The following is a 15,343-nucleotide window of genomic DNA, read 5'->3' as shown; positions in this document are numbered from 1 at the left end:
AGCTCTGCGGAACAGAGAGCTCTTTGCAGGATATAGGGCAGGGGTGAAGGATTTTGTGTGGCCCCGGTCGAGGATGATGCAGTGTTTTCCTCTGCTGCCCCCGGGTGTTTACCGTCTTGACGGCTCCCTCCTCTGTCTTGCTGCAGCGTTTGCGCGGCCCCAGAAACATTTTTTTCGGCCAATGCGGCCCAGGGAAGCCAAAAGGTTGGATACCCCTGATATAGGGTATAAGGTATCATGAAAGATAGAGTGGTTCATTTGAAACCAGTAATATTTTGTAGGCGATATGAGTGATTGGTAACCAATGTGATTTTTTAAATAGCGGAGTAATGTGATCACATGTTATTGCATTGTGTATAAGCCATAAAGCAGTGTTTTGGATGTTTTGTAGTCTTTTGAGATCTTTGATTCTTATACTCTTGAATAAAGAGTTGCAATAATCTAACTGCTGAATTATTAATGAGTGTATTAGTATATTTATTGCAGGAGTTCAGAGTAGCGGTTGAATCAAATCTATTAGATGAAATTTGTAAACGGAGGTCTTAATGGCATTTGAAATATGTGTATTGAAGGAAAGTACTTGCCTAGATGCAAACTAGGTTTGTACCAAAGAAAAGTGGTACATCAAATCCATGACCCTTTATCCTTTAAAGAGAAATGTTGTTATTCTGGATTACTAACAACCTTTATTGCGCCAGTCTGCTTTTTAAACAGTGGCTCTGATAGGCATTGGTCACTTGTCTGCTTTCTGAAATTAATTTTGCCATTCAACTTTTCTTCTTTTTTTTTTTTTTTTCCACTGTGTAGGACTGCAGTATTGGACATGTTTGGTACAGCATGGCCTACTAACTAATACGCTAACAAACCTCCAGCTATTACTGCTCTGCTCATAGAAGAACTAACTATAGGTATATGTCAATGGTTGTTCCAGTACCTTGGGAATCCTCCTGGCTCTCCGTGTGGACAGCAGTTCACTTGTGGTGCTCAGACTGTCCTCATTTGGACTAGAAGGGGAGGAAGGAATAGTGAGCTGGGCCAACAGCAGCATATCATCGTGGCTATGTCTCTTAGAAAGTCGTAGTAGCTGCTTACTCTTTCTCTCAGATGAGTTTCCAACACGCAATGACTGACTACTGCTCTTCGTAGGAAGCTTAAAAAAAAAAAAAAAGCAAGTCATATGAGTTAGAAACACAGGAAGCAATAGCACGTAAGGACTATCTGGTTTGTCTGTTCTGTTGCAAAAGCACGAAAACCATGGGAGCAGCTCTTCTAGCTTCCATTAGAACATTCAGCAGGGCAGCTATTTAGGTGCAGTAAAAGTTGGGCATTTATTGCACCATGGGAGTGACTCACCCGAGGTAGCTCAATACTGTAGGTTAGTCACACCTGCGGTACATGAAGAATACAGCTGGGGATCAACCTCACAAGCTGCACAAATTATGCTCCCAGGCTGCCATCTTAAAGAGATTGACCAATCATGAATATCTCCTCCTTCCCACAAAGCCTCCTCCTATATCACATACATTCCTTCCGAAGCCCCTCCCCCAACATAACGCCCCCCCCCCCCCCACCCCCAGGGTTATCAGTATAAATCCTTAGTTTCTAGGGCAGTGGTCTCAAACTCAAACCCTTTGCAGGGCAACATTTTGGATTTGTAGATACTTGGAGGGCAGCAGAAAAAAATAGTTAATGTCTTATTAAAGAAATAACAATTTTGCATGAGGTAAAACTCTTTATAGTTTACAAATCTTTACTTTTAAAGGAAAGATTTCTCTCCCTCCCTCCTTCCTTCCTTTTCCCTGGTATGGCATCTGTCTCCTTCCCTCCCCCCCCATGCCCTGGCATCTCTTCCTCCCCCTCAATGGTCTGGTATCTCCTTTTCTTCTTTCCTTTCCCTCCCACCCATGGACTTGGCATCGCTCGTTCCTCTCCTCTCCCTTGTCTTCCTTCTCCATCCTTCCCTCTTTCTCCCCCACTGGGTGCAACAGCAGCATTTCTCTTCCCCCTCCCCTTCTCTGTGCAGAAGCAGCATTTCTCTTCCCCCTTCCCTCTCCTCTCCTTTTCTGTGCAGCAGCAGCATTTCTGACTGCCTCCCTTGCTGAAGTCGGTTGTTCTGTTCAAAGCTGTGGGTGGTGGCTCCTCGCACAATCCACGCCTGTGTCGCAAGGAGAGGCCGCGGCTTTGAACGGAACTGACTGCAGCAAGGGAGCACTCGATCATCGTGTCCAGACCGCGGGCCGCACAAAAGTATTCTGGTGGGCCTTATGTGCCCCACGGGCCGCAAGTTTGAGACCACTGTTCTAGGGGGTATGGGGCAGGAATGATCCACACTTGCTCCTACAAGCACCAGGTTCAAAATAGTTCCAGAGACCACTATCTGTAGTCATGTGGTACAACTGCTAGGGATCAAGCTGCCATATAAGGACAAAGGCTCATTGATGGGGCGAGGAATATTTTCAGGTTGGGGACTTCAAGGGATGGGATAGAATGATTTTTTTTCAGATAAGCAATATAAGTAATATTGCCATTGACTAAAAGCTGGCATTGATTTTCCTGGATGGGAGCATCAGGCCATATAATAAATATAAGTAACATTTTTTTACCTTTACATGTTTTCTAATTATATTTTGAACAAGCAAACATTATAGTGAAGGGTTTTTGTGCCGATGATGGATGGTATGAAGTACAGCAAGTATGTTTTAAATCACTTTTTGTACACTTGGAGGTGTTGCTTGTGCCATCTGAGGCTTTTTTTCCTTCATGAATTAAAAGCAATTTGTGGTTATACTAGAGAGTAGGCAGATAAAGACCTGCATGGTCCATCCAGTTTGCCCAGCGGTCACGTTCATTATTTAAGCATTATTAAACCAACAGCCCTTCTTTCTAATGCTTTCAATGGAATTAAAACCCAGAAGTCTCAATTCGTCCTCCTTTTTCGAGAGCAGACATGGGCAACTCTGGTCCTCAAGGGCCGGAATCCAATTGGGTTTTCAGGATTTCCCCAATGAATATGCATTGAAAGCAGTGCATGCAAATAGATCTCATGCATATTCATTGGGGAAATCCTGAAAACCCAACTGGATTCTGGCCCTCAATGACCGGAGTTGACAATGTCTGTTCTAGAGCTATATGATAAACCTAATTAAGAACCCTAACCAAATATTCAGCCTTTTGTGTTTCTGGACCATAAATTCATAAAATCAGGCCCTATGTGATAAGTCAAAAAAGCAGCTATTTTATGGTTTGTTTATTTATTTATATGTACTATCCTTCAAATAATATGTCATAGACCAGGGGTGCCCAATGCGTCGATCGCGATCGACAGGTCGTTCGCTCAGGTGACCCCAGTCGATCGCACAGCAGGTTCCCTTCTCTTTTTTTCCCCTCCTGACTGGCCCGCCTCTTAAAGAACGCTGGCCAATCAGAGTGCTGGAAGGGCGGGGTGAAGATCGGTGGGGGACGGAGCTCAGCCATCACAAGAAATAGAAGCGCCTGTAATGATTGAGGTAAGAGCGAGGCCTAATGCTGCCCGATATACAATTAAAAAAACCCCAAAATCGACCTCCCAATCAGTGGCGTACCGAGGTGGGGCAGTCCGCCCCCGCCCCGGGTGCACGGCTTGGAGGGATGCACAGCAGTCCGGGTCCTCCTGCCCTTCCTTTCCACCGGTCTGCGCACGGGGCTCGCACCCGCCGCCCAAATGGTGCTGTTGGTTATCGCAAGACTCGCGGGAGTTGACGGCACCATTCGAGCGTCGGCGCGGGACCAGGCAGACGCAAGCCCCGAGCGCGGTCCGGGGGAAAAGAAAGGCAGGATGACCCGGACCTGGCCGGCTGTGCACCCCTCCAAGCCGTGCACCCGGGCGGATTGTCACCCTTCTAAATCCACTTGTCTTTTATTCAGTTCCACTAATGAGCATTGTGACAGGCAGTTCTTATGGGGCAGTTCTTGGAAGTATTTCTTTGATTTTCTGTGCCTAAGTATTCTATTAATTTAAATTCCTTATTCCTGTGGGGATCTCCAAAGGGGACGAATGGGAGACGGCCGGTGGCAGGTGGTACTTTAGCAATTCTTACAGGTTGCCATAGGCCTCAGGAGCTGTCTTCCCTCTGCCGTGGTCCTGCCCCTCCTCTAAGTCAGAGACAGGCTTGGGGCAGAGGGAAGACAGCTCCTGAGGCCTATGGCAACCTTGCAAGGATCGCTAAAGTACCAGCGATCCTCTCTGCAGACTGCTCCCTGCTGGAATTAGGTAAATGGATGTGGGGAGGGTAGGCCTTCGGGGGGGGGGGGGGGTGCAGTCCTTCAAGGGGTAGTGCAGGCCTTCAGGGGGGGAGTCAACCTTTGAGGGGGAATGTGCAGACCTTCAGGGGGGGGTCAGGCCTTCGGGGGAGGGGGCTGTATAATAAAAAAATATTTGAACATAAATACAAAGTACACTCGGTGTGTATATATATATATATAAATAAATATATATATGTTTAGCATTTTTATTGTTGGTAGATCATTTTGACTTGATCATTTTAAAAGTAGCTCGCAAGTCCAAAAAGTGTGGGCACCCCTGTCATAGACCAATAACCCTAATGGATATGGCTTGCTACAGGACCCAACGATCGGTACTATTTTTATGTAATGTTAAATTAGTACCATATATTATTAGTGGGGGGAAAAAGACCTCAAGTGCCCGCAGCTGCTTATAGTTAGAACTTGTCTTAATAAGTCAGCTGATTGGGATTTATTAACTGCCTTTTTCATGAATAGATTCACCGGCCAAAAAACTCCCTATTTTTAAATTCATATCTTCTGTGATTTTTTTTTTTTTTACTTTTATCAGTATTTTTGTGTCAATGTGTAATTTTTTTAATTCAAAAAATCCATTATAGGAACCCTTATAACCCTAAAGGATTATACACTTCTCCCTACGTATTCGCGGTTTTGATTATTTGCGGTTTTTAGTTTGCAGGGAAAATACCTTGACAGCCCTTATAAAAATGTTAAAAAGAACAGGCCCAAGAACAGAACCTTGAGGCACACCACTGGTAACATCCCTTTTCTCAGAGCAGTCTCCTTTGTTGTCTTCCACCCAACCAGTTCTTGACTCAGCCCGTCACTTTGGGGCCCATCCAGAGATCACTCAATTTATTTATTAGATGTCTATGTGGAACTCTGTCAAAGGCCTTGCTAAAATCTAAATACCACTTGTGAAACACACTATTCCCTTCCTGAAAAGACTGATTTTAGACCTAAAAGATTCATACATTTACTTTAAATTAAATTGAATATATTTGTTGGAATAGGAACTCAAGCGCTCGCAGTCACAGGCTAACAGAACTAGTCTTGGCATGTGACTATTTCGCGAGCTATCATTGGCCCTTATGCATTTTTTAATTCAATTTAAAGTGTATGATTTATTTAATACCATTAATTAAGATGATTTTTTCCTTATTTCAATTTTATAATGTAGTATAAATATGGCGATACTTAGCTCGGGTGTGTTCTTTCATACCCGACCATATTTATACTACATTATAAAATTGAAATAAGGAAAAAATCATCTTAATTAATGGTATTAAATAAATCATACACTTTAAATTGAATTTAAAAATGCATAAGGGCTGATGATAGCTCGCGAATTAGTCACATGCCAAGACTAGTTCTGTTAGCCTGTGACTGCGAGCGCTTGAGTTCCTATTCCAACAAATATATTCAATTTAATTTAAAGTAAATGTATGAAAGTGTAAGGTCTAAAATCTAAATACACCACATCTAGCGCACTCCCTCTAGCCAATTCTATGGTCACCCATTCAAAGAAATTGATCAGATTTGTCTGACAAGATCTACCTCTAGTGAATCCATGTTGTCTCTGGTCCTGTAATCCACCAGATTCCAGAAACTTCACCATTCTCTGTTTTAAAAGCTTTTCCATTAATTTGCTTACCACAGAAGTCAGACTTACTGGCTTGCAATTCCCCACTTTGTCCCTATTTCCACTTTTAGGTAGAGGGACCACATTCACCCGTCCTCTGGTACTACTCCCAACTCTAGAGAGCCATTGAAAATATCAGTCAGTGGAGCCACCAGAACTCTTCTAAGTTCCTTCAGTACCCTCGGATATACATCATCCGGCCCCATCGCTTTGTCTACCTTTAATTTAGCTAGCTCCCCACAAACAAAACCCTCAGAAAATCGATCAGGGTCATGAACCATTTCATCGCTGTACCTCTCATTCTCACGGGTGCTTCTCAGTCTTGCCACTTCCTTTCTCAGTTTCTTTACTTCCTTCATAGGGGATTCAAGCTGAAAACAGCTTGCACATGGAACCACTCCCTGTACCTGGGTAACATTTTTGTCTGCACAGAGACAGAAGCTATAACCTGAGCAGCAGCTTTGGTGACACAATGTTTCCCAGCCATACTGTGGTTACAAAAGTACTTACACCTGGAAGAAAAAAGAAAAAGTAGAAAAATCCTACCAAAGAAATGCCCTGTTCCTGGTTAGCTGAAGAGTCAAAAAGTTTTGCCTTGGGGTGGGCGGGAATGAATTAACCACAAGGGTCACCTGTGGATTCTGATCTCTAAGAAAGTCCTCAGATTTCATGCTCAAACTAAGAAGCTGAAACCAGCCAGAGGTCTCTCCTTAAGGAGTGTTTTTCAGTTAGGGTGAGAAGATTCACACCCCCCATGAAGTATAACATACTAGGCCTGACTTAAGAGTTTTCCAGGCCTCTCTCCCACTTACTGCTCCTCAAAGTCTCAAAAAGGACCTAAACAGATCCAAAGATGCCTTGTAGTCAACAGCTCTCACCTCAAGCAAATATATGCAAATTATATATGCAGTTCACAGGTTACTATGAAAACTATCTTTAATTCCGAGCCTCTACAACCTCTCTCTTAGAACCAGGCTTACTGAGGGTTAGGCACGAGGCCAGCATTCCTCCCCTCAGGGGTCACCGTGGAGTCTGATCTCTAAGAAAGTCTCAGAGTTCCACAGAAAATATGCACAGAGCATTAAAGAAGACAAAAATAATCTTTTGGTACAACATTTGTTTATAGTCATCTAAAAATTAATTCCACTAATTCAACCCTCATCTTGACAGTTAAAAGGGTTAACTAGTATTTACATTTCTTGTGTTTTATACTTTAAATAACTTGATCATGAGTATAATACAATGGCTAACTTTTCATAACTGCTGTTTTAACCACTTTTCAGACTCTTCAGTACAGCACGGTCAATTTGCTTCTGAGTCAATAAACCTTCAACCCTCAATGTTTTTTTGTTCAGGAAATGTTGTGAATCAAGCTTGTATTTAGTGATGGGGGCTATATAAATTGAAGACCTTTTCTTTTTTCTTACTTTGCAAATTTTTTGCTTCCTGTCTTCCTTTTGCAGTAGGATACAGTTTCCTGCATCCTCTGGCTTCCTCCTTTTAATGTTGCCACTCCAGAATAAAAGCATGATGTAAAGAAATGAATACAGTCCAAGACCTGCTTGCTGAATTACCTGGGGAGGTTTTGTGTACTTCCGGTCCTGAGGAGTCCACATCCTGTGCAAAGAATCTAGGGAATTCTCAGATAACAGCTTGGATTTTCGGCCTGCATGATGGCCTTTCAGGTCCACATCCTCATACGGGTTCTCCTTGGGTAAATCTCCTGAAAAATTTTGACCGGAAAAGAAAAACAGTCAGACTTTTAGTAGGGAAAAAAAATCATGTGAACCGAGCAAAGCCCCATACAAAACTCTCCTCGGCTTTCAGCATGAGTCATGCTGCAGTCTACAGCTGGATATATTTGGAGTACAATTTTGGCTATGGTGTTGACTTTTTTTCCACTAAAGCAAAAGATTTCATAAGACTTAAAATAGAGCATTTACAGCTGGTTGGACCCACAAAGGTACTTTTTAAAAGTCTCTCACCATGTTACAGACATCAAACTTGCTAAAAATCAATTTAAAGAACATTTCTGAATCAGTCTTTTAGATAATAAGATTCAATAAAAGCATTTACATTTTTTTTTTCTTTACTGAGACACTCTTTTTTCCCTCCACCCCAGAGAGCAAACAAAAGGCAACACATACCCCGGCCAGACTAAGAACTAGAAGGTCATCTTCATCAAGACTCATCCCCAGGGCTGTGCCATAACTGATAAGGTTTATTACAGTAAGATCAATCTTCTTGCCTTACTCCCCACATCTGTCCTCAAACAAAAGAACCACACTCGCCCAACGCTGTACTCTGAGCCACAGGACATGCCTGAGATCGTTTCTGGATGAAAATCAGGGAAGCCCAGATCAAATAATAATAATTATAATTATTTTTATTTTTATATACTGCCTAACCAGCAGTTCATAGCGGTTTACACAATAGGTACTCAGTATACAATATAATAATAACATCATATATAAAAAAATTCTAAGTAACAAATACAAGCATTAAAACTAATAAATAAGGAAAACACAATATAACTAAAATAAGTATAGGTATAAAGATTAAAAGTACATTATAACTAAATGATAATATGCAGCTCATTCTGATCTAGGACAAGTCACTTAGGCCCTGATGCTCAGAGCTCTGACTCCATGGTATAAAACAGTGTTTCTCAACACGTGGTACACGTACCCTTAAGGGGTACGTGAGCTGTTTGTTGGGAGTACGCGGCACTGGCCACTACTGAGAATACTGTCTGCCTGCCCAAGCTGCTGCCGGGGATCCCTCCTTCCTGCCTGCCCCCCTCCACCGAAGCCGACCCAGAGGGCTTCCCTTCAATGTCAGAGCTGACGTCAGAGGAAAGCCTTATCTCGTGGCCCGACTCGCTCTTTCTGCCTTCGGTGGCACTTGTTCACACGCTGCATGTAGCTAACCCGGAAACCTTCTCTCTGACGTCAGAGCTCATAGAATTCCTATGAGCATCAGAGCACTTACCTCACTGGACCTGCGCTAAAAACCTCTAGTACAGCTTGATAAAAAGGGGGGAGGGGTGTTAAATTGGGGACAAGAAAATACCTATTATATCTGAACGCAGATTGCCTCGAGTTGCAACTAAAAATATGTGAGCTAAAATCCCAAATCCCTTCCCTTTCTTTTCCTTCTTATATCACAATGCACAGACTTGTTTATCTAATTTTTTCTTCAGAAAAAAAATCAACTATATTGAGGAGCCTATTATGAAGCTAATACAACAAACAAGTCTGCAATAGCTTTCTTTTTTTTTTTTTTTTAAATATGTTTATTAAAGGAACAGAGCATGGAAGAAAAATACAAAGTCCAAGCAGAAATAAGCAGAAGGCGATATCTCGTGGCAACAAGAATCATTATAAATTGTCGAATATGCTAACATCATAGCTTTCTGGCTCTCTTGCAGGTGTCACACAGTATGGTTCTTGGCAACTCTGTCCCCTGAAGCTCCCATGTAAGTTTTCTTTACATGACACATACTGGTTCTGGTACCAATATACATTTCTTTGTAGTCCATCGGTAAAGGTATGTTTTTATTGATTTTCTAAAGTTGAGGAGTCCTTCAAGGGATCTGTGGTAGCAGTTGATTCCAGTGGTTCAGTATGAAGTGGGAGCAGGATTGGCAGTTTGCAGTCGAAGGACATGACCATGGGGCGTTTTGAGGTGTATTTCATCCTGGGAGCAGAGGGACCGGTTAGGTACATACGGAGGAAGCTTAGCCGTCACGTAGCTCGGCGCCATGTCGTGCAAGGATTTGAACTGGTTCCTCATTAACAAGAAAATGAACCTTCTGTGACTCGTACTCATGTCCTGTCTGGGTCCATGATGAATAAATTTATGCTCATTTGCAGCCCTAGCAAAATGAATGTTTCTCCTTTTCCACAATAAATATAGTACAGGATAATCTTGTTATAACAGATTTCAAGGGACCTGGAAAAACGGTCCATTATATCCAGAGTCCGTTATATCCAGAGTTGCATTTTTTTAAAAAAACTTTATTTAGGTCAACTTGAAACAACGTTCAATCAATGAACAACAGTCACTGCACAACCATATCAGCAACATCAAGAACAAAACTCAGCAAAACACTGGTATGGCACGAAATGATTGCAAAACCAGAACACTAAAAGATGTTCTAAAGTATTATGTCGCACTGTACTGGAAAGAAAAATAATCTGTCATTTTCTTCTGGGCTGCATTTTGATACTGTATCACTGACACGACATGCGCCTTGTAGGCGGAGCATGTATGTCCATTACAGCCAAACAAAACTACAGCTAAAAGCGGCTCTGGGGACCAAATTGGTTGTCCGTTATATCCTAAAGTCCGTTATTTGCGAGTCCGCTATATGCGATGTTTATAAAGGCGATGTTTATAAAGATCCATGGTGAGGCCCTACCTGGAATACATTATCGCAAGGATGTGCTGAGACTGGAGTCGGTGCAGAGAATGGCCACCCGGATGGTCTCGGGACTCAAGGATCTTCCATACGAAGAACGGCTTGACAAATTACAGCTATACTCGCTCGAGGAGCGCAGAGAGAGGGGAGATATGATCAAGACGTTCAAGTATCTTACGGGCCGCATCAAGGAGGAGGAAGATATCTTCTTTTTCAAGGGTCCCACGACAACAAGAGGGCATCCGTGGAAAATCAGGGGCGGGAAACTACGAGGTGACACCAGGAAATTCTTTTTCACTGAAAGAGTGGTTGATCGCTGGAATAGTCTTCCACTACAGGTGATTGAGGCCAGCAGCATGCCTGATTTTAAGGCCAAATGGGATCGGCACATGGGATCTATTCACAGGGCAAAGGTAGGGGAGGGACATTAGGGTGGGCAGACTAGATGGGCCGTGGCCCTTATCTGCCATCTATTTCTATGTTTCTATGTTTTTGTCTGCTATAGGCAAGGTTCCGTTATAAGCGAGTCCGTTATAATGAGATTATACTGTAGTTTTTGCTCAGACAATGGAGAAACAGATGTCTTGGAAATTACCCATTTGATGGGCTACCTCATCTAGTGAAAATTGATTCTTCATCCTGAAGAGTTTGATAGGTCAAACCCCGAAACCACAAAACCATGTAGTGCACATGTCTGCACTGCCTGCCATGTGTAAGATATATGCATGAAGACAAGTTAAGAAAAACATTTGTGAGATCATTGAGAAGACTAGAACATAAGAGACAGATCATCATTAGCTGTTTTCTTTAGCCTGAAACAAGCTTCCACGTTTAGTAAGAGGTCAAGCCAAGAAAACAATAATGCAAAGAAAATGCAATATAATCATTGCAAATCACAAACCATTTAGGAGCAGAGTTATCAATGTGGACTACTATTAAGACAAGTTACCACATACCAACTTGTGCTATTTTAGCCCAGATCTCATTTTATGCAATAAGATCTAGTTACTAATAACCTGGATTAACAGTAAAATAACCTGTCTTATTGGTAAGCCCACACTGATAACTTCCCCCCTGTTAACCTACTCCAGTGAAATATTTTAACCTTCTTAATATGCTCAGAACACATGGCTGCTATAGTGGCGCTAGAAAAGGTTCAAAGAAGAGCGACCAGGATGGTAAAGGGGATGGAACTCCTCTCGTATGAGGAAAGACTAAAACGGTTAGGGCTCTTCAGCTTGGAAAAGAGATGGCTGAGGGGAGATATGATTGAAGTCTACAAAATCCTGAATGGAGTAGAACGGGCACAAGTGGATTGATTTTTCACTGAGTCGAAAATTACAAAGACTAGGGGACACTCGATGAAACTGCAGGGAAATACTTTTAAAACCAATAGGAGCCATCTAGATGATCACCCGAAATTGGAAGAACTGTGACCGTTTAAATTTTTTGTTCTGGTGGGAAAGTCTTTGCTCTAGTTATAGATTTGAAAGAATAAATGTTGAAAATTTAGGACATGGTAATATATTTAAATTAATATGGGGCCCACTGGCATCTTCTGTTACCTCATTGTAATTGTTTGTAGACTGTGAATCAGTTTGTTCTTTACTTTGGTACATATCCAGGGTAGGGGAGAGAGGAATTCTTTATGTCATAAATTGATTTTTGAATATTTATAATTGGATGGGTGAGAAGATATCATTATTCTGAATAGATAGGATCAGTGGCGTACCAAGGGGGGGGCGGGGGGGGCGGTCCGCCCCGGGTACCAAGCCCTGAGGGGGTGCTCCCGGTCCGGTCCAGTTACCCCCCCCTGCGCCGGGTGTCGCGTCTGGAAACAGCCTGCAGCAAGATCGCGATGCCAGAGATCTTTGCCTGCTTCGACTGTTTCCTCCGCCACGGTCCTGCCCCTCCTCTGATGTCAGAGGAGGGGCGGGACCGCGGCGGAGGAAACAGCCGAAGCAGGCAAAGATCTCTGGCATCGCGCGATCTTGTTGCAGGCTGTTTCCCCAGGGCAGTAGCGTACCAAGGGGGGCGAGGGGGAGGTCCATCCCGGGTGCCGCCTTAGGGGGGGGTGCACAGCTGGCCCGGTCCCTATCGCGCTCCTACCCTCCCAGCGAAAGCAGCATCGGCGCCATTATCGAAAAAGGTATTGGCGCCAGGCCTTGGAGCACCAAGGCAGACCGCTTCTCCCCCCTCCCAGCCGAAACCCCGCTGACCATCCTATCTCTCTCCCCCCCCAAGTGAACCTTTCTGACCCTCCCAGCGAAAGCAGCAAACCTCCCTCCAGTAGCGTCGGCTTTATCCTCCCTCTGCCGCATCACTGATGACGTCATCAGTAACGCGGCAGAGGGAGGAGAAAGCCGCGAAGGAGGTTTGCTGCTCTCGCTGGGAAGGTCGGAAAGGTTCACGGGGGGGGGGGAGATAGGAGGGTCAGCGGGGGTTCGGCTGGGAGGGGGGAGAAGCGGACTGCCTCGGTGCTCCATTACCTTCTTCGGGCAGCAGCAGCGTTTACAATTCGCTGCTGTTGCCGGCTTCAGGCCTTGTTCTCTGCCGGGTCCTGCCTACTTCCAGTTTTCATGAAGACAGGACCCGACAGAGAGGAAGGCCTGAAGCTTGCAACATCAGTGAATTGTGAATGCTGCTGCTGCCCGATGAAGTTCAGGACATCAGGACATCGGGGAAGGAGCAGGGAGAAATCGGCTGCTGGCTTGGGGGTGAGGGTAGGGAAAGAATCGTGGAAATGGAGAAATCGGCACGATGGCTTTGTGCAGGCTAGGGGGAGAGAGAAAGAAAGGAAAAAATAAAGAGGGGGGGGCCAGGGGGAGAGAGAAAGAAAGGCAGAAAGAAAGAGGGGGACCAAGGGGAGAGAAAGAAAGGAAGAAATAAAGAGGGGGACCAAGGGGAGAGAAAGAAAGGCAGAAATAAAGAGGGGGTCAAGGGGGAGAGAAAGAAAGGCAGAAAGAAAGAGGAGGGCCAGGGGGAGAGAGAAAGAAAAGCAGAAAGAAAGAGGGGGACCAAGGGGAGAGAAAGAAAGGCAGAAATAAAGAGGGGGGTCAAGGGGGAGAGAAAGAAAGGCAGAAAGAAAGAGGGGGGCCAGGAGGAGAGAGAAAGAAAGGCAGAAATAAAGAGGGGAGCCAGGGGGAGAGAGAAAGAAGAAGGATCAGAAGAAGGACCAGAGATTCATGAAATCACCAGACAAAAAAGTAGGAAAAATGATTTTATTTTCAACTTAGTGATCAAAATGTGTCCGTTTTGAAAATTTATATCTGCTGTCTATATTTTGCACTATGGCCCCCTTTTACTAAACCGCAATAGAGTTTTTTAGCGCAGGGAGCCTATGAGCGTCGAGAGCAGCGTGGGGCATTCAGCGCAGCTCCCTACGCTAAAAACCGCTATCGCAGTTTAGTAAAAAGGGAGGGGGAATATTTGTCTATTTTTGTATAGTTGTTACTGAGGTGACATTGCATAAAGTCATCTGCCTTGACCTCTTTGAAAACCCGCGGAATATAAATGATAATTAACATTTTCTCTGCGTACAGCGTGCTTTGTGTTTTTAAAATTTTATTGTTGGTAGATCATTTTGACTTGGCCACAAAGGTAAGGGGGAGGGAGGGAGGGGAACTGCTGAAAGACATCTAATAATCCTTGCAGGCTTGACTGCAGGGAATTATTTTTGTAAAATCATGTTTTGTTATGTGACTGGCATTATCTAGACTTTAATTTCTATGAATGAATAGAATGAAAATGATATAAAATTACTTGCTTGTTTTTATGTGCGTGCGCTGAAGGAAAGTGGAGAGAGAGTGGGCTGAGGATGCTGAAGGGAAATGGGGAAGAGAGTGGGGAGAAGACGCTGATTTATAAATTGACAATTGTACAGAATATTGTTTCTTTTTATACTTTAATATAAACAATTCAAGGCTTGTGTGGATGGAATCAGGTGGTTTGCGGGGATGGGGACCGAGCTTACGGGGATTAGTCTAATAAAATTGTATTTTTTTATATCTCATTATTTGTTTTATTTTTATTTGTTAATTTATAAAGTGGTGATTGTTATGTATCAGTTTTTTCAAATTTACATCTACTGTCTTTATATTTTGCACTGTATTAGAGGACATGTGTTACTGTTTTTTGTGGTGTTGCATTGTATCCAGGGTCTGGTTTCTTGGCGGATCAGTTTAACTTTTGTCTACATATTTCTATTTTTAGTTTGTGATTATTCCATTTTGGGCGAGGGTGTATCTGTGTTCTGTGTGTATGAAAAAGACATAGTTTTCAGTTGGCATTGACTACAGGACCAATTGACTGTGCGGGATCTGGCTTGTTTAGTTTTACAATGTATGTGTTGGTGTTCTAGTGCTCACTGCAGTGTTTAAGATGCAGCCTTTTCCTAGGTACACTCTTGTGGTGCGATATGTAGATTGGTACTAAAAATCATATTTTTCATATAGATGGGGGGGGTGTCAAAAAATGATGGGCCCTGGGTGCCACATACCCTAAGTACGCCACTGGATAGGATATTTATGATAACATATGTTTGTGTTATACAGAATGATAATTGTTTGGGGGGAATGGATGATTATGAACATGAGAAAGATGAATGTGCTTTTATTATATTACTATGAGTTGCATTGGTTGAATTGCACTGTTGTAGTTTTGAAAATGAATAAAAAATTTAAAAATAAAAAACCAATAGGAGGAAATTTTTTTCACTCAGAGAATAATTAAGCTGTGGAACGCATTGCCAGAGCTGATAACGTAGCTGGTTTTAAGGAAAGTCCATAGTCTGTTATTGAGAAAGACACGGGGGAAGTCACTGCTTGCCCTGTATTGGTAGCATGGAATATTGCTAAACCTTGGGTTTTGGCCAGGTACTAGTGACTTGGATTGGCCACCGTGAGAATGGGCTACTGGGCTTGATGGACCATTGGTCTGACCCAGTAAGGCTATTCTTATGTTCTTATGCTTTGCTCTTCTTGAATTGCATTAGGGTG

General features: G+C 43.2%; 1 protein-coding gene across 4 annotated transcripts in view; it reads right to left on the bottom strand.

Moving 5' to 3' along the window:
* DENND2B (DENN domain containing 2B) overlaps positions 1 to 15,343 on the bottom strand; it is a 363,764-nt gene that overhangs the window by 97,589 nt on the left and 250,832 nt on the right. For all 4 annotated transcript variants that reach the window (XM_033928054.1, XM_033928053.1, XM_033928056.1 and 1 more), the window contains 2 exons: positions 7,498 to 7,646; positions 935 to 1,150 (listed from right to left, as the gene is read on the bottom strand). In XM_033928054.1, the coding sequence (XP_033783945.1) occupies positions 935 to 1,150; positions 7,498 to 7,646 (365 nt within the window). The remainder of the gene's footprint in view (positions 1 to 934; positions 1,151 to 7,497; positions 7,647 to 15,343) is intronic.

This window comes from Geotrypetes seraphini, chromosome 19 (assembly GCF_902459505.1).
Source record: "Geotrypetes seraphini chromosome 19, aGeoSer1.1, whole genome shotgun sequence".
In the NCBI taxonomy this organism is placed as follows: Eukaryota; Metazoa; Chordata; class Amphibia; order Gymnophiona; family Dermophiidae; genus Geotrypetes; species Geotrypetes seraphini.
This window is presented reverse-complemented; position numbering and strand designations above follow the sequence as displayed.